The 22,947-nt window shown below is 44.8% G+C and overlaps 2 protein-coding genes across 4 annotated transcripts; both read left to right on the top strand.

The window, feature by feature from the left end:
* Positions 1–10,953: 10,953 nt before the first annotated feature.
* LOC104691828 (arylamine N-acetyltransferase, pineal gland isozyme NAT-3) lies at positions 10,954–14,916 on the top strand. Its single transcript, XM_010403501.3, has 2 exons — positions 10,954–11,092; positions 12,937–14,916. Exon 2 carries the CDS (start codon positions 12,944–12,946, stop codon positions 13,814–13,816), a length of 873 nt encoding a protein of 290 aa, XP_010401803.1. The 5' UTR covers positions 10,954–11,092; positions 12,937–12,943; the 3' UTR covers positions 13,817–14,916.
* Positions 11,009–21,469, top strand: LOC104691827 (arylamine N-acetyltransferase, liver isozyme-like). 3 transcript variants are annotated; one of them, XM_010403500.4, is made up of 2 exons: positions 11,009–11,092; positions 19,546–21,469. In XM_010403500.4, exon 2 carries the CDS (start codon positions 19,551–19,553, stop codon positions 20,439–20,441), a length of 891 nt encoding a protein of 296 aa, XP_010401802.1. In that variant the 5' UTR covers positions 11,009–11,092; positions 19,546–19,550; the 3' UTR covers positions 20,442–21,469. The 3 variants fall into 3 exon arrangements, with proteins under 3 accessions (XP_010401802.1, XP_020439286.1, XP_019143894.1); XM_020583697.2 differs by lacking the exon at positions 11,009–11,092 and adding an exon at positions 16,677–16,758; XM_019288349.3 differs by lacking the exon at positions 11,009–11,092 and adding an exon at positions 19,088–19,174.
* Positions 21,470–22,947: the final 1,478 nt, after the last annotated feature.

Raw genomic sequence — 22,947 nt, 5'->3', positions numbered from 1 at the left:
CTTCATGCCAAGCAAAACTGGTACTTAGACAAGGAACATTGCTGTGATTTGAGTTTGGACACACAGTTTGGGCAGCCTGCAAGAACAGGCCACTGCCAGTGTGCATCAGCACTTGTGGGTAAGTGTGGCTGAGGAAAAGTTTGAAAGAAACAACTGCAGAAAGGAAGCAACACCTGTGTGCTTGAGGGCTTGTGGCAGCTGTTTCCCCCAGGGCAGGCTCGGGGAAGGGTTACCCTCATTAAGGCTGAGCACAGATGCCAGCTTGGTCTTTTCCCACTGCTCTGTGCCTGGAATGGGGAAACAGGCTTTGATTTCGTGATGAATGAGTGAAATTGTATTTGGGTTCTGCTCGAACAAATCAGCAGTAATTTCAGAGTGCCTGAGCCAGGGACAAGGCTGGCACGTGTGGCAGCGCTGTATTTCTGCTGGTGTGCTCTCCACGCCTCAGCAGGCAGCCACAGCCTGGCGTGAGCTGGGCACTGCCTCACCCAGCCAGGACTCCTCAGATTCAAACACAGAATCAACACACAGACCCAGTTTCAAGGAAATAAAAAATACCAGAAGTGTATAGCTGGGCGGGTCATTCCTTCCCACGCACCATCTGCCCCTGCAGTCCAGTCCCACATCTCCACGTGCTCCCGTGGTCATCCAGCTGGCCTGGCTGTGGGTTGCTGTGGGCAGCTGGGCAGCAGCTTGCCCGTGTCCTGCACTCATGGCTTGCTGGGGCAGTTTGAAAGCGAGAAATTACAAGGGAAACTGAGGCTTGTGCTGGTGCATTTGACAGGTTTCAGCACGGCCAGACAAGGTGTCCAGCTAGTAACGGGGGGTGGCCTGTCATGTATAATTCATCAGGAAATGAGAGCTGTAATTATCATGTGTTTGCACAGCAATATGCCTGTAATTACTCGATATATTTACACCCATTACAGCTCAGTACAGAGAGAAATGAACCCCTTCCCCTTTCGTGCTGGGATGCTTCCAACAAAAGCATGAATCTTCAGCACAGTCAGGGCTCAGACCACCAGCACCCTTCTAGGAGGAAAAGGCAAGCAGTCTTCCTTTTAGCAGGAACCCAGGTTAAAAATGATGATTGGGTACCATCCAGGCAGCAGACAGGCTACGTGGGAATACAAGAACCCTAAAAATAAAGAGGCAGAAAGAAAATCCCTGAAGGGAGCAGGTTGCAGAGGTGGGAATGCAGCACATCCCTGGCAGCAGATGTGGCTGGAGAAGGCTCTTGCCAGCCTTCCCCTGGCTCTGGACTGCGTGGCAGGAGTGGCACCGCCCCATGGGAACTTGTCTCCTTCCTCTGCTGCAAAATGAGTGAGAGCTGAACCCACTGCAGGTGAGCAATGCATTGTCCTGCAGCCCCTGTCAGCCTGGGCTGTGCAGAACGCTTTGATAAGTGGGATCTGTTGATGGGGACTCGTACTTCACTAAGGCCCCTTGCATAAAGTGCCAGTCAGAGTGAATTAAGGAGGCAAGATCTGAGCATGAATAAATGTTTTAAGACTGGGGATTCACTTTTGTTTATAAACACCTAATGTTATTTTAGCATTCAAGTCCAATTTTCAAAATGGAGTTGAGAGCAAGGCTCCCTGGAAGCCCTAACCTTGGGGCTTGTCTGTAGGAGGAACTCCACCCGCATTTCTCCTGTAGTCAAAATGTAAGTGAATTAAAATAAATCCAATTATGGCCATGTTTTCTCTGATGGAGCACATCCACACAGGCTCACCATCTGCTTTAACTAATCTGTGCTATGAATTCATAGCCCTGTATTGTTCAAGTTAGTCTTCTAAGGTATTTTTGGGAAAACAAAGATTAAATCTGTTCAAAAATAGGATTTACAGTAATGTTTATGTAAGGGTGTTCTACATAATTTCAGTCTTGTTCTGAACTGTTTTCCATGCAATATTAATCTGTTTTCCAGCTGATGAAATGAAACAAAATGTGGGCTAACTCTTAATATGCAACCCCTCCCTTCGGACTGACAATGGTTTTGTTGAAAGGGTTCCTGATTGAGTTATTACATTGAAGTCAATATTTTCATTACTTAGTTGCTTTAGACCTTTGTTTTCTCTGTCACTCCTTACCTTTTTTACCAGTTATCTCAAGGAAAGACCTTCCAGTGCTGCTCCTGGCAGAGGAATGCGATGAGAGCTGGCATGATTTCATGTGCCCACCATGGACATTGGCCCTCAGGACCCTGAGCGTGGCAACGGGTGAGTGCAAAGGCCAGGTGCTGCATCCAGCACACCCCACACCCACTCCTCCTGCCCCAGGTAAAGCACCAGTGGCTCTATATCAGCTTTTTCCCAGGGCTAATGAGTCTCCAATCAACAAGGACTTTTGTCTGCTGGGCACTAATCTAACAGAGATGTGGTTGTAATGAGGTAACAAGGTTCCAAGTCATGTTGATGGAGGCTATAATTTCATTCAAGGCCACTTGCATAAAGTGCCAGTCAGAGTGAATTGAGCAGCACAATCCTAACATTTTGCCTAAATTCAGCTGCAAAACTTTTAATAGCCTCTTTCCTTACCTTTGAATTTGTCTGTTGCTGTTACTCATCAGACAAAACGTGGTTGTGTGTTGTTGAGACATGGAGGAGAGTTTCTGAAGAGGTAATGGTGTCACTTCAACTAATTAACAGTATTCAAAGGAAATTGAGATCTTTTTAGGCTGTGGCTGACACAGAAGACAAAAGGTGTTTGATGTCATGACCAACAAATATCCTCTGGTGGCTCCACAGAAAAATAAAATGCTTGTCCAGAAGCATTACTGCTCATTTAGGCTCTCTTTAATGAATCCTGGATGGCTCATCAAAACTGAAATGGTGTTGATACCAGATGTATCTGAGCAGCCAAGGTGTTGGGATTTCTAGATGTGGACAGGCCATGTAATTTGGGTGAAAGTAGCAAGCCAGAAGGTGTCTTTATCTGTGGCATTACCCCCTGCCCAGGCACCCCATCCCTTGCTTGGCAGCACTCAAGAGCCTTTAAAATCCTGCTGACCCCAGAGCAGAAGGAGACAAAGTCAACATGGATGAGTTCAAAGGGCAAGAAATTGTTACAGAAATCTCAGCTGGCTTCTACCCAGCACACACCCCCCAGCAGCTCTCACACCATCCTGACTGCCTGTAACTGCTTCACAGAACATTCATTCTCCTGGCTCTGAAGCTCTCCTGGACGTGGCCAGGCTCTGCCACCCATCCCCTGCCACTGCAGGGACATGGACACAGCCGTGTCCCTTGGTCCTTTCTCCCTGCTCACCAAAAGATGCCAGCAAAGAGCTTTGGTTCCTCGGGCTCAGCTGCCAGCGCTGCACACCCGGTAACTGATTTTTCTTGAAAGACCTGATTTTGGCATATTCCCCAGTGGGACTGGAGTGCAGAGTGAAGTCTTATTCTGCTGATCTGGATAATGTCATCAGATGGAGACAAATGATTTTTAAGCAGGCATTTCCACTAATTTCAGCAGTGGATTTTTTCCAATTAAAAAAATAAAAGACTAAATCCCATGTGTTGCCCATGCAGGAGTGTGGTCTATAATATTTAAATTGCCATATCCCGAAGGCTGAGTACAATGGAGAAATCAACAATTCAGGAAATAGGGAGTGTAGATTTGCATTGGCCTTGAAGAAATTGTATTCTATAAAATCTTTTAAGATAAGGAAAAGAGGCAAGATACTTTTATAGAGTTCTCTGAGTTATAAAACCTGTGCCATTAATTGAAGTTACAGTAGGAATGGGATGATGGGATGGAAAGAAAGGAGATGGAAGTGCTTAGATGATAATGAGGGAACCTGGGCTCTGTGTTTGGGAGAGAAGTGAGGTGATTATTAAGGAACAACAACAAAATTTTAAAGGCATTTGGTCATCAAAGCTACAGGGATATCTGCAGAAGAGCTTTATGGACATCCCAGCCCCGGTGACCCACACACAGCCAGAGCTCTGGGGGGCTGCACACACCATTTGCTGCAGGCACACACCAGAGGGATTCAATAACTCACACAGAACTAACAGGACTTTCACGTGTTGAGCACAAACCCGGGTGTGCAGCCACACATGACATGTGTACACACACGTGTGTGTTTGCCTCCAAAGCTGCCTGGTTTTGCATTATTCACACACCAGAGCCAACAACTGCCCCAAAAAACTCAGCCAAAGCTGGTTCTCCCCTCCCAGCCCAGGAAACCCTCTGTTGGCATAGCAGCTGGGCAGTTTTCTGATCACTAAAAAATCTTCAGAAGGATTTTAAAGCTCTCTAGAGGCCAGGGATCATGACGGTTCAGTAGGGCTGGAGGTGGAGTAAAATCACAGTGACATCTAGTGATCACTAATGTTTCACAAAGGTGCTACCAGTGGAAACAATAAACACATACAAAAACCAAAAACCAGCATTTTAAACACATAGCACAAAAAAATCAGAAGCCAGGGAAAGAGGTGGGCTACAAGTGAGGGCAGATGATGTGAATCAAAGTGCTGCAGGGCTGACAGAGAGCAAAGTGCCGCAGCTGTGGAAGGGCTGGGGGATGATTTCTGCAGGGATCTTTCCTAGGTCTGCATTTCTCCCTGCTTCAGCAGAGTTTGCTGATGGTACTAAATTGCAGCACATTCATATAAAAGAAACTTGACGTTTTGGAGACTGGGAATAGAACTAATAAAATGATGTGCAGCTTCCAGAGTATGAGCTAGTCCCCAGAGAGGGGAAAGCAAAATGAACCCTATTCTGTGGCTAGAATATGTGGTGTGGCAGCAGCTCTGCCTCAGTGCCAGACAGACACCGAGGGAAAAAGGAAATAAAGAGGGAATGCCAGCTGGGTATCAGAGTTATGATTCAGGTTTGCATCTTGAACCAAAGCAGGATTTGGGTTTGTGCTTGGCAGCAGTAGGAACTAGCTGGTTTTGTGATGTTGATTGAGTGTTTTCCACTTCAGGTTACTGATTGACTGATGGCAGTTTAAAAAAAAAGATTTTTCTTTTGGTTGTGAGTATCAGCCAGGCAGTCTGGCCCATTTGGCCAGGCTGGGCTTCAATTCTGCTGTCCTGCCCAAGCAGCCTGCTGGGGCTGAACCCCATTAATGGTACATTAATTAGCAAAGGCTTAAGAAAAACTCTTTCTCCAAAGAGGATGGGGCAGGACATTGTCTATTTATGTTTTCATTGTGCAGAGTGATGAAAACCCAATCAGACGGATTAGCTGGAGTTATAACAGGGACAGAGAACTGCTGCAGTTGGTGAATTGATTTTGCAGATTTAACCCAGGAATCTTTGTGACCACATAAATATGCAGGCAAATTTTTGTGTGATGAAACATTCAGGAGCTCCTCTGACAAAAGTTGAGAAGGAAGCCCTCAGCCAATTTCCAAGCCCTTCCCTTGAGTACCCAGAAGCCAGGCAGGTTTAGTCTCTCAATTATTAGCTGAAAGCAGAATATACATTCTCACTGTCTGATTTTGGATGCCGCTGGAGAATATCCCTCAGATAGATGAGTAAGAGGAGAGACAGATTCAGGCACATCAGATGCTATTGGCTGCCTCTGACTGTTGTGAGCAATAACCACAGAATGGGAGTTTATTAGAAATGGTAGCACAAATTAACTACTGGGTTTCTATGATTAGGTACGAGATTTTCTAGAAGGAAGAAATGTGTAGTGGGACTTCAGGTGCTGCATTTCAGTAAAGATTTTGATACAACGCTGTCTGGAAATTCATTAGCTATGCTGACATAGACAGGAATTAGAGGAATAATTGCAAACTGGCAAAAGACAAATGATTTGGTGAGGTTGCTTAGTGCTTTCATGGGGGATGAAGGGGATGGTGTTCACTCGCTGAAGGATTTACAGACCTGCTCACTCCATCTTCCCTGCAGAGCTGGAGAGCACCTGGTGCCACTCATGAAAGCTGGAAAATGAGGAAAAAGACATTGCAGATGCTTTGCTGGCCTGGCTGGCTGCTGAGTCCTGCTGCATCTTGGAAATTTCCCAAAGGGTTTGCACAGCTCCGATATTTTAGCAGAAAGCTATCCTGAGTTGAAGGCACTTTATTCCATCACCACCCCGTGTTCAAGGTCTCAGCCTGCAGCCCCAGAGACAACAATGTATTTGTCAACATCACGTTTGAGTCTGTTTGTGGGGCCCAGGGGATGGCAGGGGCTGCACTGGAACACAAGGTGCAGTGCCTGGCGCTGGGCAGGTCCCAGCACAACTGCTGAGAAAGCAATTAAAAATAGCATTAGTGTGAATTGACAAATCTAGTGCTTGGTTTGGTCTCAGAGGGATGTGGCTGAACCACAGGCTTTTCTCCATGACAGCTCTATTTATTTTAAATAGATGAGCAGAAGAGATGTGCCTCCAGATGCTTAAAAAGCAGGTGGTTACTTTTCAAGGACTGTTTGACCAGAATTTCACACCACAACTCCTGTTAAATATGGGTTTGGAAGACGGATGACAATCTTCCATCATGACAGAATCCTCAGCATCTGCCTGTGAGGAAACACTGCTCTGGGTGTGGCATCAATTTGCAACAGTGTGATGAGGAAAAGAAGTACCATGACCACTGCGAGGAAATGAGTTGCCTTTTACCTTATGGGATGAAAATGCCCAGGGATGATGTATTAATTAATCAGGTTCATCATCTCACAGCAAAGGCCATTCAATAGTTTGTATGATCAAGGATCAAATTGCTTCTTGCTAGGAAAAAAGTAATAATATTGTGGGTAATATGTGGGTCAGCACAGCAGGTGTGGAGCTGGTTTTTGGGAAAGGGATGCTTCCTGGCATAGCTGGATTCCTGGATGCTGGATTTCTGACTAGATTGAGCAACTTGAATTTTTTTTTTAACAAGATTCACTCAGCTCCCAATGCAGAAGTGATTTTAGATCCCACCAGCTATGACATGACAATTTACATGGAATTTCTTTCCCCATGCTGCACTCCAAAATATGACTCCCTGCACTGACCACATCTCAAATCTGCTTCCCAGTTTTCAGCCCCTCCCAAACTCCTGGAGGACTCATTTCTCCTCCCATCCCTCCTCAGGTACCACAGTGCAATGTGTCAGGCAGCAAATCCATGGGCAATTCCTCCAGCTCCTTTTGCTCCCCTCCTGCTCCAGGTGTGAAAACTTCACCTCTCTTCTTTTCCATGCACCTCTACATGGTACCCATCGCTTTGTGCTGTCCATACCAGCTGTAAACATAAAGGGCAGGCAGAAGAAATCTGTGAAAAGGGTATTTAAGTGCGCACAAGTCCCTGCAGTGCCACTGGGGAGTCGCACGAGTGCCCCCCCGAGCGCACTGCAGGGCAGAAAGCCAATAAAATCCCAGTAAAGGTAGAGCATTTTTAATCCAGAGCATCTCTCCTTTCTTTTCCCCAGTTGTACACCAAGCTCAGCAGTGGAGTGGTGGGAATACTTTGTCATCACAAACATATATTATTTCTGTGATGTGTGTTAGTACATTGTAATGAAAATGTGTTTCTCAAAGGCACAGTTGCTTTTATTCCCCTTTGCTGTCACTGTAACATTCTGTTTCCCACTCTTCACCGAGATAAAAGGTTTTCTTCCCCACCCTACCTCCAATAAAAAATATAAAACCTGAGTAATAGGAATGACAGAACTCGTGTAATTGTTCCTGCTTTGCAAGCTTCCAGGCTGATTGCCTGAACCATGACTGATCCAGATTCCCACTGAAGTCCATCAGAGTTTTTGCACTGAAGCAACAGTTTGGTTTTAGAGGAGATTTTTTGAGGAGAAAGCCCAAAGCCATTCTATTTTTCCTTCAAAACCTCAGTGAGATAAAGCCATGTTGTTCCCCTTGTAATGGAATTCAACTGAATTACGACCATTTACATGTAAGAGATTTATGCTGAAACCCTCAGAGCTGGAAGACCAACGTGGTCTCCTCGGTCTGCGTTGACACCCTCAGAGTTGGTTTGTGTGAAAAACCTCATCTTGGCAGGGTAAAATAAGCAGAGGAGATAACTTTTGACACCGACCAGCCCTCAGAAAGATGCATCAGATAGAGGAAACACTAAAAGCGAGATTTGGTCTCTTCTTCACTGAGAAAAAGCCAAGAAATGTCCAGCACAGCTGTTCCCTTCTGTAGTCCCAGGGGGAAAAGTTTCTACTGGAGCTGCAGGCTCATCCTTTGGCTGGTGGGATGGACAACACCTGACTGCACATGGTGGATGCTGAGGATACAAATCCAGAAAGATATGGAGCCACAGCTTTGATATCTGGAATTATGTAAGGAAGACAATGAATGTCAAGCATGAGGGAGTTCTGCCACTATGAATATGTTTATAGGTGTGAATATTATTACCAGTCTTGGATTAGGGCAGCCTGCATCTATTAAATTCCCTTTGGAAATGAAAGGCAAGAGCCAGACACTTGGCTTTGGGTGTGCAGTGTTTCCTTTCCCAGGAAAGTAGGAATCTGACCTTGTGTAAGAGTATAAGATTTTATACTAATTCCATTTAAAACACCTCAATTGCGTTATTCCTTTAAAAGTCTCTCTTCTTATTTATATATAGTTTGTATATTAAGCATAATATAACAAAATATAGTAAGTATAGTAAATATATTATAATATTATATCAGTAGGATCTGACCTTGTGTAAGAGCATAAGATTTTATACTAATTCCATTTAAAACACCTCAATTGCATTATTCCTTTAAAAGTCTCTCTTTTTATATATGTATATAGTTTGTATATTAAGCATAATGTAACAAAATATAGTAAGTATAGTAAATATAATATAATGTAATATAATATAATATAATATAATATAATACCTTGCTTTTTTATACAATGTGCCAGAGAGGTGATTATAGAAGGGAGCAGACACTTGACTTTTACCTCAAATAGGTCACCCAATGCTTTTATTTCCCCAAGCAAATATTGCAGCATCTAATACTCCATTAAAGCAGGGAGGGAGGGCTATTTGATGAGGCCTCTCGGGAGAGTTAGGGTGAGAGAAGGACTTAAGTATTAAATTTAATGTTGTCAGCAGTTTAAATTTATATAAAAGTGAGTGCAATTACAATGAGGATCTTCTGGAAAAAGCTCAGCCAGCTCCAGCTCCTGCCAAGGTTGGGAAATGGCGTTTCAGTGTCCAGGTGGACAGCAGTGTCCTTTCCAAGGACATTCCCATTTGCACGTTCACCCTGTGGTCGTGTTCCCCATCCCAGCAGGCCCGAGCTGGGCTCTGCCCTTGGTGGCTCCTGGGGACAGGTGATGGCATGTTGTCACCATTACTCACAGCTGTGATTGCAGTGTATTGCCCCACCTGGAATTAGCCCTGATGATCTGGCACGGCACTGAACAGATTCCAGCAAGGCTTGGGGATCAAGATCAGCCTGTCCTTACCTTTAGCACTCCCTGACTGATCTTTGCCCTGTACTGGCCTTGGGCACACCTGGGGAGGGTGGGAGCTCGTGGTTTCAGTGGCTTGGCTGTAAAATTTGCATGAAGAAAATGGAGAGTGATGCAGGACACTATGTTGGGATGAGAATTTGAAAGACAACAGAAGAAAATGCTCAATATCAGATAGGTTTTAGGGAGAGGAGTTGAAAAACCTGAGTATCAAAGTACCAGGGAAAATGGGTTTTGCTCCTACTGGGTTAGAGAACACGTGTATTTAAAAAGGACCCCAAAGTTCTCTGGAAAAGACCCTGAGCCAGTTCACACAAGGGAACATGGCAAGCATTCAGTTCTGGCACCATCTGTGGTCCCAAATAACTCTGGACAAGAAGCATGGATGGGTCTCCTCACATGTTGTACAGAGATGGGTCCATGGAATTTCAGGATGGTTCCCATCAGGACTGGGATCTTTTGGCTTCTCCCTGTGAAAATGAGGGTCTGGGGGAAGAGAAGGAATTATTCCATGTCAGCAAGATCCAGCCAGGAGTATGAACTTTCTCTTTGTACTGATTTGGATCTGCCCAGATGAGCCCGACAAGAGCAGGTTCTCCTTTCCTTTCAGCATCTCTTGGCTTGGGCATGGGTTTTCTGTTGTGGGTCACAGACCAGCCACTTACAGGATGATAAAGAGCCAAATTTTGATATGGGAGTGGAGCTGTGTAATGGGTTATCAGAGACATCTTAGTTTCATCTGATTTATTATCTCTGCTAATTATCCCAATAAATCAGTGTTTGAATGGAACTTGTCGTTGACACTAAATGTGAAGGACTGGAACTACTGTTGGGGAACTAACAGGGAAGATCCAGCTGTAGATGTCAGAGAATGAATGAGTCTTGACAAAATGCAAGCAAAACTGGGAGATACAAAAGCAATATGAAATGCACTGAGAGGATGGAACTTCCTACGTGTTAGTACTCCGTAGTCATCACTGTGTCAAGAGCATCTTCACCATCAATGACATCTGCAGGTGATTCCTGTGGGCAAAGGCCAAAGGAGACACACTGCTGGCCCAGGGCTTCCTTACCTTCAATGAAATTTGCTGTAATAAAAACCACATGGAAATCACAGAGAGCAAAGGCAGCACTGAGGCTCCTGTGCTGCAGACTGGGGTAAGCAGGTTGCAGGTGCAGGTTACTGTGCTAAAATCTTGCTGTTTTTCAGAAAGAGTGCAAAACCCTTCTCAGACTGAATGCACACAAGCTTTCCTTCCCCACGTTTCCAAACAAATAGTAATCTAATGGCTGGGAGAAAAAAAAAAAAAACTACATCACCCCGGTGCATCCAACAAACTACTGAAACAAAAACCCTTCTGGTGACAGCCTGAGCAGGCACCTGCAGGCAGCATCAAACAAGTGAAAATGTGAAGCAGCCTCTGCTCTAACAACAGCCCAGTTTACACTGCTGCTGGCTTTGCTGGCTCATTCCAGCTCTCACGCTCCACCCTTTGGTTTGTTTTTTTTGTTTCCTTTTTTTTTTTCAGCTCTTGCAATCTGACAGAGGCGGGTGAGAAAGCAAGTTGAAGGAAAGGACATTGCCCAGAAGAGCAGCTGGAGAGCAGTCCTCAAGCCCTGTCTGTGCTAAGTAGAGGACAGCCAGCCACGCCACTTGCTTTAGCCTAGAACCACCCCCAAGCCCCGGAGGTACACTGGCACTTGCACTGATTTTCCAGGTAAGCCTTTTTCTTAACCCCCGGCTCTTGGTAGCTGAGCGCTCTCTAAGCAGGAAGTTAAATCTGTCTGGAGACAAACAGCAGAAATGGTGCAAGGGCAGAGCAGGGAGTGCTCAGCTGCTCAGTGTGGTAGATATGCTGGTTTATTTACTCAGTTGTGAGCCTCAAGCAACTCAAGCATTTCTGCCATCTGCCTCATTTCAGCAACCCCATTAAAACAGCCCTGTAAACACCCTCCAGAGATGGACAGACAGACAAACCCCACACTAACATTTTCCCTGTAAGTAAAAAGTTACTGCACATGTTCTGCTTGCTGTGGTGGAGGGAAAGGAAGGGAGAAAAAGGGAAAAACAGCTCATTGCTGGTGATGCTGGTTTAAAATTCACATGGCAAGAACTAAGCTTGTGCCAAGTTTTCAGAAATGAATAGAGTTGTAGTTCCAGGAAAATCCTGGGAACAGCCAAAAGTTGAACAAATAATCTCCTGACTCTGATGCTCTTAACCCCATCATGGATCACTCAGGCCTGCTCGGATGTTGAGACATGGTGATGGCCACGATGCAATCAATAGTTAGAGTTCTGTAAAGCTTCTATCCTAAAGGTCATGTGGGGACCCAAACCATGGCACCCTCTGCTTCTGCCAGGATATTACACCAAATGGAAATTTTTCATTTTCATTGTTTTGTTTATGTACTGAAAGTACCTTTCCAAAATTCCCATACTATTTTGGGTATGCCATTTTTCATCAGATTGGGAATATAGTCCTGCTGGAACAGTTGGATATTTTCCCTTTGATTTTACTTTGGGAGTTGCATACAGGAACAGAAAGCATTTTTGGACCTTTTTGGGTCGAAAATCTGAACAACACTGCTCCATATTTACAGATGTCTGAAATTTAGCAGTGTCTGGGGAGAAATAACAAAAGTCCTTGGCTCCATTAAAATCCCATTCCTTCTGTCGAGGGCTGTGAGGGCTCGAGCTGCTTTCCATCCCCGTGTTTGTGAAACAGCCTTGCCCTCTGCCATCCCAGAGGAGGGCAATGCCTGATCCCTTACCCATGGGCAGCCACCCACCAGTGGGAAGACCATGAGCAGAAGGAGCAACTGCATCCCAAAAAATGATCTCAGAAAATGTGACGCCCTTGAACCTTGTTGTTCAGGCCCAAACCTTGGTTTCCTCCTGTTGCTATGATAGGGCTGTGATTAGCTAAACTGTGCTGTGAGGAGGCAGCTCACAGTGGGTGCAGTAAAAAGCCTCCCACAGCTTTTTCTGCCCTAAAAAAACCTTCTGCACTCCAGGTCATGTCTGCTATCTCCGGCATGGAGAGCAGGAGCAGGTGAGACCAGCTTGTGCCAGGCTGCCTAAACAAATGAAATACCATGGCAGGACAGATTTGCTTCAGATTTAGTTGCAGAGGAGGCTCTGGATCACTCTGCAAGAGTGGGAGGGTTTGTTTTCTGCTTTTGCTTTGCTGAGTCAAACCACGAGCAAAGCAGTTCAGATCTGGAGAGTCTCAGTTCCTATAATTTCTAGCAGAGAAACATCGCTGCTACTGCTTTTGTTCCTTCCTACAGAGATTTGTAGCTTTGCTGGGCAGGAACTCTGCTGAAATGTGCTTAGCACAGCTGGAGCCTCTCGTCACAGCTGTAAAAGAGGCAAATAAAAATAACATTTGTGCTCATCAGCAGCGTCCCATTGGCTTCTCTCAGCACTATTACTCAGCTGCCTTTGATACAGACATTAGTCAAATCCTGCTCCTCTTCTGAGTGCCCCGTTATAAGGGACGGGGAAGAGCCTTCCACCACTTCTGACATAGCCAATTATTTTTTCCCACCTTTCTCTCAGAGGCAGCATGGACATCCAGGAGTATTTTGCCAGAATTTCTTACCAGGGCTCCCACAATAAGCCAGACCTGGCTACCATGTCAGATATATTCCAGCACCACATCCAAGCTGTCCCTTTTGAAAACCTCAGCATCCACTGTGGGGAAAGCATTGAGCTGGACCTGGAAGCAACGTACAACAAGATAGTGAGGAAGAAACGTGGGGGCTGGTGCATGGAAAACAACTACCTTCTATCTTGGGTCCTGAAAACTCTTGGCTATGACGTCACCCTTCTGGGAGCAAAAGTTTATGTCCCAGAGCTCGACGCCTATCCAGATGAGATCGACCATCTGCTGCTACAAGTGGAGCTTGATGGCAAATCCTACATTGTGGATGGGGGGTTTGGGATGGCCTACCAGCTATGGCAGCCAATGGAGCTGATTTCGGGGACGGATCAGCCGCAGACTCCCGGGGTCTTTCGTTTCCAGGAGGAGAGCGGGACCTGGTACCTGGAGAAGGTGAAAAGGAAGCAGTGCGTTCTCAATCAAAGCACCTCCACTTCCCACAGTGTGGAAAATGAAGTCTGCCGTCGGGTTTATCTCTTTACCCTTCAGCCACGAGACATTGAGGAGTTCAGGGGCTGCAATGCCCACCTGCAGACAGCACCTGACTCGCTCTTTGTGACCAAGTCCATCTGCAGCCTGCAGACTGCTGACGGCATCCGGGCACTGGTGGGGTGGAAACTCACAGAGATAAAGTACAATTATAGGGACAATATGGATCTTGTAGAAATCAGAATCATTGCAGATGAAGAAATGGAGAAAACACTGAAGGAGAAATTCAATATAACACTAGACAAGAAATTTGTACCCGTCAATACAAGCAGGTTGTCTCTGTTCTAACTCACTGCCTGAATTACAATTCAATTCAGTGGCATTACAGGCAACTCTTCCCTCTCTGTCTGACAAGCATCTAAAGGTTAATCTTTCTCCTTCCATCTACACCAGTGAAAGGCAGAACATACTAGCACGAACCTGGAAAAGAAATGGATTTTCACAACTATTCCTGCATCTCTTTTTGGTTTGGGTACAAATAATTTCTGCCCAGCTCAATCAAATCATTGCCCTTCTGTTTGTGCTTAGCAGGAAGCAGACTCTGCCCATTCCCTACTCCTTTCATCTCTTAAAAGCTTTTCTAAACACACCCAGTGGAGCTGGGCAGAATGATGGAGCGGTATGTCTTTGTCTTTATTACCTGGTGCTGCCACCTGGGGAAAATCATACCTGCTTCTTAAATGAATACTATATTATTTTGGGAATTTAATAGCCAAAACCACAAAGACATCCTGTGCTGAGTTTCTCCAGTTAAGCCATAAGCCTGTTCTTTTTGCTCTCACATCCACAACACCCTCTCATGTGGCAGTCAGGCCATCCCACACCTCTGTGAATTCACCATGTGAGTACTTGAGGACAGGCTATTTACGACCTAGAACTGATGATAAAAAACGTTAGTGACAACTCTGTGTTGTTTCAGGCTTTGCACAGCTCCTGTTCTCTCAGTGACAGAACCAAAGAGCAGTATTTCTTTGAACTGAAAGCATCTCCTGAGCATTTTGTTTGCTCACACTCAGCAGCAGACTGCTGGGAATACATGTTCCTCTCATCAGACTCTACTCCGGGTGTTATTGCACATTAATTATTATAGCTGAACCCAAACACATGCATAGAATTATTTTTCTGAAACGTATCTCTTCTACTGAGGATGTGTTTGCAGTGATACTAATTGTATTGATATAAGGAGAAACGATGAATCTTAATCACATACCTAACGGCTAAGATTTCTAGTAGGAGAAATTACTCAAATGTGACCACTTTGCCCTTTGAGAAGATGCTTGTTGTTCCTTTATGTACAAATCTTGGAAGCATTACAACTATGCACTTATAATTAAGCAAATTATATAAGTGAATTACAATTAAATAAAAAAAAAATCAAGCATTGTGAACTAGAATTATTCAGATTTTTTCCCCCCCAAATTACAGCATGTATTCCCAAACTAAAAAAAATGTCATTAATCACTGAAGTCATCCTGATTATTTGTACGTGCTAATATTTTCCAGCTAAGGCTTTTAAAAACACAATAACTCCCTGAACCTTTTTCACTTGTTATGCAGTATGTGCAGCTTTCTAAAACTAGCAATTTAGATTTAATAAAAGCTGCTGCTATTCTGCATATTCAAAATGTATTTCATAGAGACACAGCAAGCTCCTGAAACCCATGTCTTCCTAGAGTCAAATTCACCCACATGTGCTTGGCTTCAGGTGTGCAATAGTCCCTTTTAGCACATGAGGCTCTCCATCCTAAGAGAAATGAAATGTGGTTGTAAAAGAAAGAGGGGCTTCTTATGGTGAGGACGAGCAGCTTGCAACACAGATGGTCAGAAGAAATTGTCTCAGGATATGGCTTGTTTATGATCTGTGTTTTTCTGTGGTCCCCACGTTAGTGGGAGAGCTAAAGGAGCTAAACTCAGTGGGACAGCAGGGACAAAGCACTGAGATGCAGATAAAAGTCCAGGCAGGTCTTGCAAAGCGGTGGGGCAGGAGAAGATCCATGCAGAGCCAAGAATCCCCATCTTTTGAGGGAACAAACATAGGAAACACCTAAAAAGGGCTGTTCCATAGGCTCAGGGGGTACAGAACTATAAAATCACAGACCTTTGAGACCAGAGTAGGGCGTTACATCCCTTGCCCCTGAGATCCAGTGTGTGGAGGGCAGGAAGAGGGAAAGCCACTTTTCTTTCTGCTGACTCAACTCCCGGAGCGTGTGCCTGGCACTGCCCGGGTGCTGCTCCTCCACGGCACAGCTCAGCACTCCTGCCTCTTGCCCTGCTCACCCACAGTGTATTTATTGCTGAGCAATACAATGAAACTTGCTGTTGGAAGGGGAAAAAACAAACAAACAAAAAAAACCCCAGAGGCTTTTCATCTCAGATTGCAGTAGTTTGTTTATTCCTTATCGCTAACTTTGGAGGCAAATCCTTAAAGGCGCAGCAGGCTCAGGGAGCTCAGAGTTCTTAGGGAGCAGCATGTTCCCTGCTGAAGGACAGGGCTTCTCTTCGAACCCAGGGAAATTTAGACAACTATGTGACTTGGCAAATCTGACCTTGTTGCTTTGCAGGAGCTGGTGTCAGCCACGAGGAATAGATCAGTGTGGTGTGATTAATTCAACAGTTGCCATCCCCACCAATAAATCAGTGACTTTCTGCCCTGTATTACTCTCTGTCTATGATAAGCCACTTCCTGCAGGGATCCAGACCATATCAATGTCAACAATGTAAAATCTGCATCAAAATTTGCATGATTGCTTTGCTGCTTTAGCATGGGAGCACCTACCAAGGTGCCCCAGAGATTGAAGCCCCTGGGACTGAAGGGTTGAGAATGGGTTTATAGGTTATAACCACTTACAAAAGTTGCTCACGATACCCACGCTTTGCACTCCTGGAGGGCTTCAGTTCCCATTCAGTAACGTGGAAAGTTAATATCTCCTCAATATTGTAATCAGTCTGGGGACTGGACCATTTTCATGCTCTCCGTACAGCACCTGACACAATGACAGGACTTTCCACACATATGCCAACACAAATAAACCAATAAAACCGTCAGAATATAAACTACTGTAAAAGAATAAACTCTCTCCCCTCCTTGGCTGCTCTGCTGGAGGATAAGGCTGTCCTTGACAGGCAGTAAAGGCAGCCTGGACCTTTAAGAGCAGCAGTTCCCAGTGCAGCTCTTGCCTGTGAACTTTGGAACACGCCAGGGTGGAAAGCCTGAGCTGACCATCTGCAAGGTAAGCGCTGCATGCCTGATCTTCATCCTGTAGCTTTGCATCAGCCCCTTTGGAAAGCCCACCCCCTTGAGTCTGCATACCCTGTGCACAGTGCTGCAGGCGTATTAGCAAAGCACAAACTACAGGAACCCCAGGGCTGATGGGGAGTGTTGCACTGCAAGGGCGTTTTCCAAGTGCAACATTGAGTGTTTGAGAATTAAACTGACCCTTTTATGCTGAGCCACCGTGTATGAAAAACGCAGCAACTGATTCACGCTGTACCTTAGAATCAAACAAATAATACAGGCATGTGCAAGAGGATCCAGCCTTGGGAGTCCCTCATGATTTTAGCAGAGAAGAACTGATCCTAGTGTTCAGCCTAATTACAAAAGGACTCAGCGCTCCTGAGGGACATGTGCAGACAGGCAGAACTAACATCTGAATCTCACTACCCACGAAGCTGCAGGAACGCTGAGCAAAGCTGCTGCAGGGGCAGAAGTAAACAAGGCTGAGATCCGGACTGAGGCTCGGGATATTTGGCAACTCAGATTTGGAACGCAAACTGTCCCCCAGGAGAGGTCTTGCTCACTGCTGCAGCCTCGTCTCTCACACAGCAGGAGTGGCTGTGCCAAGGAAAAAATCTGCCTCCAGGAAGGCGAGGGAGTAAACGCTGATTTATGTGGATGCTCCCTAATGTCAATGATGTTGTAGTGCAGCTTTATTATGCTTAAAGCTCTTTAAGTATTCATTGAGATCAGAGCACATTTTGTCAGCCACTGCAAGGCTGTCTCTGAAGCAGACTTTAAATTGATAAGGCCGGAGAAGGGGCAGCTGGGGAAATTGAGGCACAGGCAGGGAATTTCTCCAACTGCTTTCCCAGTGTGTTTTCCTGAAGCCTCATTGCCAGCACCCCATGGGGGCTCTCCATGGGGAGGTTGCTTGTGGCTGGATGAGGGGAGCTGGTTTTATCCTGCCCTTTCCCCATATGATGGGACACCCAGACACAGGAGATGAGTTACAGGGAGGGCATCAGGTCTTCTGCTGCTGGCCCAGGGCAGGGACTGATCTGGTTTTGCTTGAAGGCAAATTCCAAGCATATCAGACCCACCAGGCTGATGGACTCCTCTGGACTCCTGCTGGTCACAGAGGTTCAGCTCGACACCCTCATAGGGAAAAGATGTTTCTATCTTCCTATGCAAAATTGCTGAAAGTGGGAATAGAGAGAAAAATGAGGCAGAGGACCACAGGATGAGCCTGCCAGTGAACACGTGCACTGTGTGTTGGGAAGGAAATGGCTTTCTACAAGTGTTTCCAAGGAGATCCTGCCAGAGATGAGTGCCCTTGTCCTAAAAAAGGGATGGAAAAAACCGTAAAACGCAGTATCAAAGAGACATTACTGTTTATTCATGTAGCCTCTTTGGGTCCTTTTGAAGTGAAAATGTTTATTTCTAATTCCCTTATTGGGATAATCCTCTATTCTATCATATTTTCCTGTGGGTTTGCATTAGCCAGTCTGAATGTTGGTACCAGTGCAGATGAGGAGCAAGACAACCAAGTCATGTGAGTTGTGCTGCTGGCATCAAGACTGGGGTTAAAGTCTAGAGATTAGGCCATTGGATGTGCTCAGCTGCTGGGGTGGGGGTACTTCCATCTATGGATTTGAGGTGGGACTTTCACAAGCTTCTGGCATGGACATGGGGTCAAACTGCTGGGGAGAGCAGTTGGACCAAACCTGAGAATATTCAGTGGAAGGGAGTTTCTCCCATCTCGTCCACATCAAAGGATTTTTGGAAAATCCTCCCAGGGAACATTCAACCATTTGCAGGAAGCAAGAAATCCTCAGACTTGTTGGAAATTAACACAGCCCTTAACAGATTGTGAATTGTTCTGAACAACAAATATCCTTGCATGGAAAAAAGCTGAATTAAATCTAAACTAAAGACAAAAGAAATCCTTGCAGAGGCCAGATGAGTCACTGGATTAGAAGTTTTACAGGGAACCTTTTGTATCCAGGCCACACAACCAGCGCCAGTGCCAGTGTCTTTCTGCTAATGAAAGGAAAGGGGATCAGAGATACAAAGACACTAAATATTTCCAATAAATTGAGCTGAAACTAAAGCCTTTAGTTCATAAAAGATGGTCAAAGAAACCAAAAGATTATGAGTATGCCTTGTATGTACTTTTAGATTGATTCCTTTGACCCTTAGGTTAGAAAAATTAAAGTTCCTTCCTTTCACAGCCAAAGCCTTGTCTAAACTCCCCAGGGAAATTTAAGAGATTAAGAAAACAACTACCTACTTCACATGGAAACCTGTCTGAAAGGGTGACACACTGAGATGTTAATCACAGTTAACGGAATCCATGAATGCAAAACCTTCCAGTTAAATTACCTGTGGGATAGAGAAAGAATTGCTTACCTGGTACAGTAAAAGAAACAGTAAGAACTTTCTGTGACTTTTATGCCGGTATGGTGTGGCAGCTTTTTTGCAAACCTGTTGTTTCTTGATTTTAGAAAACTTTTGTCATGTGGGATCCTCCTCTGTGGTCAGAGATGCTGTTATGGCATGTGCTGTGTCTTCCCATGGGAAAGACATCCACCTGGTTTGAAGGCAGCCCCTGAGAGAGGGAAAGCATTATTGCCACCTGCTCCTGTCCTTGTCTTTTTTTAAAGAAATACTTAAAATTCCTTTAGATCCTCATTAAAACGGCCAGACTACATTTGCAGGCTGGTTAACCTGTGCTACAGAAACAGGAGTGAACCCCTTGACAGCCACACAGCAGTAACTGGCTACTTTTCTGCTCACACAGGCAAAATGAACATTCAGGAGTATTTTGGAAGAATATCTTACAAGCAGCCCCATAAGGATGCAGACTTGCAAACCCTGACAGCCATTTTCCAGCATCACATCCAGACCATTCCTTTTGAGAACCTCAGCATGCATTGCGGGGAGGCCATCAAACTGGATTTGCAATCTACTTACAATAAGATTGTGAGAAAGAAGCGTGGTGGGTGGTGCCTGGAAATCAACCACCTCCTGTTTTGGGCCTTGCAAGAATTAGGGTATGACGTCTGTATTCTTGGTGCACACAGCTATGAACCAGCAGAGAATGGATACACTGCTGAGATGAACCATATCCTCCTGAAGGTGGTGATCAAGGGCGATTCCTACATAGTAGATGCTGGGTTTGGGGGTGCCTACCAGATGTGGCAGCCACTGATGCTGATTTCTGGGAAGGACCAACCCCAGGTCCCCGGCATTTTCCGCCTCATGGAAGACAACGGCACCTGGTACTTCGAGAAAGTCAAAAGGAAGCATTACATTCCTGAGCGAGGTGATACTGACTTCCCTGATACTCCAGAACTGGGGAATATCAGAAAAATATATAGATTTACTCTTGAGCCAAGACACATAGATGACTTCCAAGAGCTAAACACATACCTCCAAGTGTCTCCGGACAACATACTTCGGAAGAAGTCAATCTGCACTCTCCAGACCACCAATGGGCTTCTTGCCTTAGTTGGATGGACCTTGACTGAGATGAAGTACAACTACATGGAGGACATGGACCTGGTGACCATCACAACCCTTACAGATGAAGAGGTTGAGAAGACACTGAAAGAAAAATTCAAGACAGTACTGGAGAACAAACTTGTACCAGTAAATGTTCGTGGCTTGCCACCCAATCTAGTGGATAAGATCTAACTGTAACACTGTGCTGGATGGATCTTTAAATAGCCAACAGGAAAGTTCTAAAATTAAAATTAATTACATTGATTAATTAATTAATTTTTAACTTGAGCTAGTCACAAAGCTCGGTAAATTCAAGTACATTGCAAATTAACTGCATATATCGATTGCATATTTTTTATTAAACCTCTCCTTCTTTAGAAACCAAGACATCTTACTAGCTCTGTTTTGCTCATATGCAAATTGCTTTTTGACTCCTTAACTTTTTGCTCACCTTCTCAAGAACTCATTTTATTGCACATATATTTTGTGGCAAATGAGACCAAAATGATGCAGAAGGAGAGGTTGTGTTACCATTTAACACGAATGACCTCTAACCTTTTTTGGTATTATTTCCAATCTCGTCAGTGAATTTTACAAATTATTCACTTCCCTTAACAGTCTTAAAGTTGAGCTGAATAGGCTTTTAAAGACTTTGTAGAAAAAAGAAAGGTTAAGACTTTCTCAAAACAAGCCACCATTAGGTGCTGATTAGCTTATGAAAAGTTGAAAGACTCAAGTCCTGTTCCCTTTTCAGAAATTGGCTTATCCAAGGGTGCCTAAAATGTCCCAAAATCTCTCTAATTTTGAGTACCCACTTTTTCTGAGTCTGATTTATCTGTGTCTTTGAATTCAAAATAAAATCCACAGAAGATGAGATAATTCAATGGTTTCTAAAAATCAGGGATTTGGTATCAAAACTGGAAAACAAAAGTTCGATCAACCTTTGCAAACTATAATCTAAACTTTTGGGACCAAGGCTTCACGTGATGTCAAGAGGACATGACAGTATTACAGATAAAACTCTTCATATTTATTACAAGCAGCATTCTGCACAAAAGCAACTTTAAAAAGTGATATTTTGAAAGCAAAAGAAAACCCTGGGAGGTGAGCACATGCCACCAGTGTAGTTTCACAGCAGGATATCTGTTGGGGCCCTCCCCCCCCGCCATGGGGTCCTGGGAGAGGGGCCCTGGGGGGGGGAGACATGGGGTTTCCCTAGCCCCTGGTCAGCCTCATTCCATGTTCCCCTGCGCAGGCAAGGACCCTCGGGTCCCGTGATTGCCTCAGTTCCTCGTCAGAGCCCGGCCATGCGGCTGGAGAAATAAACATCTCTGAAACATCTACCAAGAATCAGTCCATATGTATTTCTTTTCCACGGGCCTTGTTGTCTGATACGCGTGTTGCAGTATCCGTACTGTAACAAATGGTGGGGAATGCGGGCAAGACACCAATCCCTAAGGACAGAAAATTCGTGAGTAAAAACCACTCTAGATCTCTCTCTTCTTGCCTTGGTTTGGATATTCTCTCTGGACTATGGAAGAATCATGGGAAATGTGGCTCTCTGAGTCGCAGAAAGAAATATATCTAGAAGTTAAAGGAATCCTTGAACAACAAAACAAGAAAGTATTTGTTTCAGGAGATTTAGAACATTTTTTTAACTGGCTTTTCAAAAATTGCTTTTATATTTCTCGAGACTTACTTTTTGATATTAATCCTCCTGGAATTACTGGAATTAATCACAGGTGTTTTTGACACAAAATCTGGGATGAGATAAGGGGTCAAACAAAACATGCACTAGTGATAGAACCTCTCCGTGCATTTCTTGTAATCAGCGAAGCTCTTGAGGAGCATTTGTATGGTCCCATTACCCCTAGAGCAGAGGATGGCCATAATCCCGTGGCTGAGACTGCGCGGCAGCCATCCCAGGAGCGCGTGACTGCAAATGGTACTGTACAGGATGTGCCATGAACGAGAGCGACAGAAAATCATCTGTCTTCAGCCAAGGAAAAGAGTTTGATGCTTGTTTTAGTCAACCACATAGACCTACGGGGCACCTGATGTGCCTAAAACTCAGGTGCTTCCCCAGGTGCAGTGTAACGTGCTCTTTGCCTTCCCCAAAGAGACCTCCTCTGACATTCCACCTCCATCGAATGAAGGGGAGACAGGCTTGACTGGGAGAGAATGAAATAAACAGCACTGCAGCGCTTTGAGGATGCAGGAGGCCAAGTTTAGAGCAGAAATGTAAATAAATATTTGCCATGGCATTCATTAGGTGTGGCAGCACCACAATAAGTTCCTGCTGCAGCTGAGGAGCTGAACAGATTGAGAAAGATCCTCTGTGGGCAAAAAAGGGTCATTTGTTCATCCATGGAGCACAAGGACACACATCCTGCAACACCCTGGCACCTCATTGTACCCACGAGGGCACAGATGAACGTCTTCCACCGCGAAGTGCTGGTTTGCAAAATAACAATTAATTTTAAAACGTTACAACGCCATTTGCAACAGCCTACTGTAATTATTGTACACAGAAAACAAGTTCATTCTGGTCTTAACCAGAGGAAGACATAAACATCTACTAATAGAGAAGAAACAAAGTTTAATTTGCTCACGGATCAGTGAAGTCCAAAAATGTGAATTCATTTTGGGTGGACTTTGCCCTTTTTTGGTATTTAAGATTCAGGAGCAAGTGCCAGCA

This window comes from Corvus cornix, chromosome 11, assembly GCF_000738735.6.
Source record: "Corvus cornix cornix isolate S_Up_H32 chromosome 11, ASM73873v5, whole genome shotgun sequence".
Classification (NCBI taxonomy): domain Eukaryota; kingdom Metazoa; phylum Chordata; class Aves; order Passeriformes; family Corvidae; genus Corvus; species Corvus cornix.
Note: the sequence above shows the minus strand (reverse complement) of the source record. Positions and strands in the feature narration are given on the sequence as shown.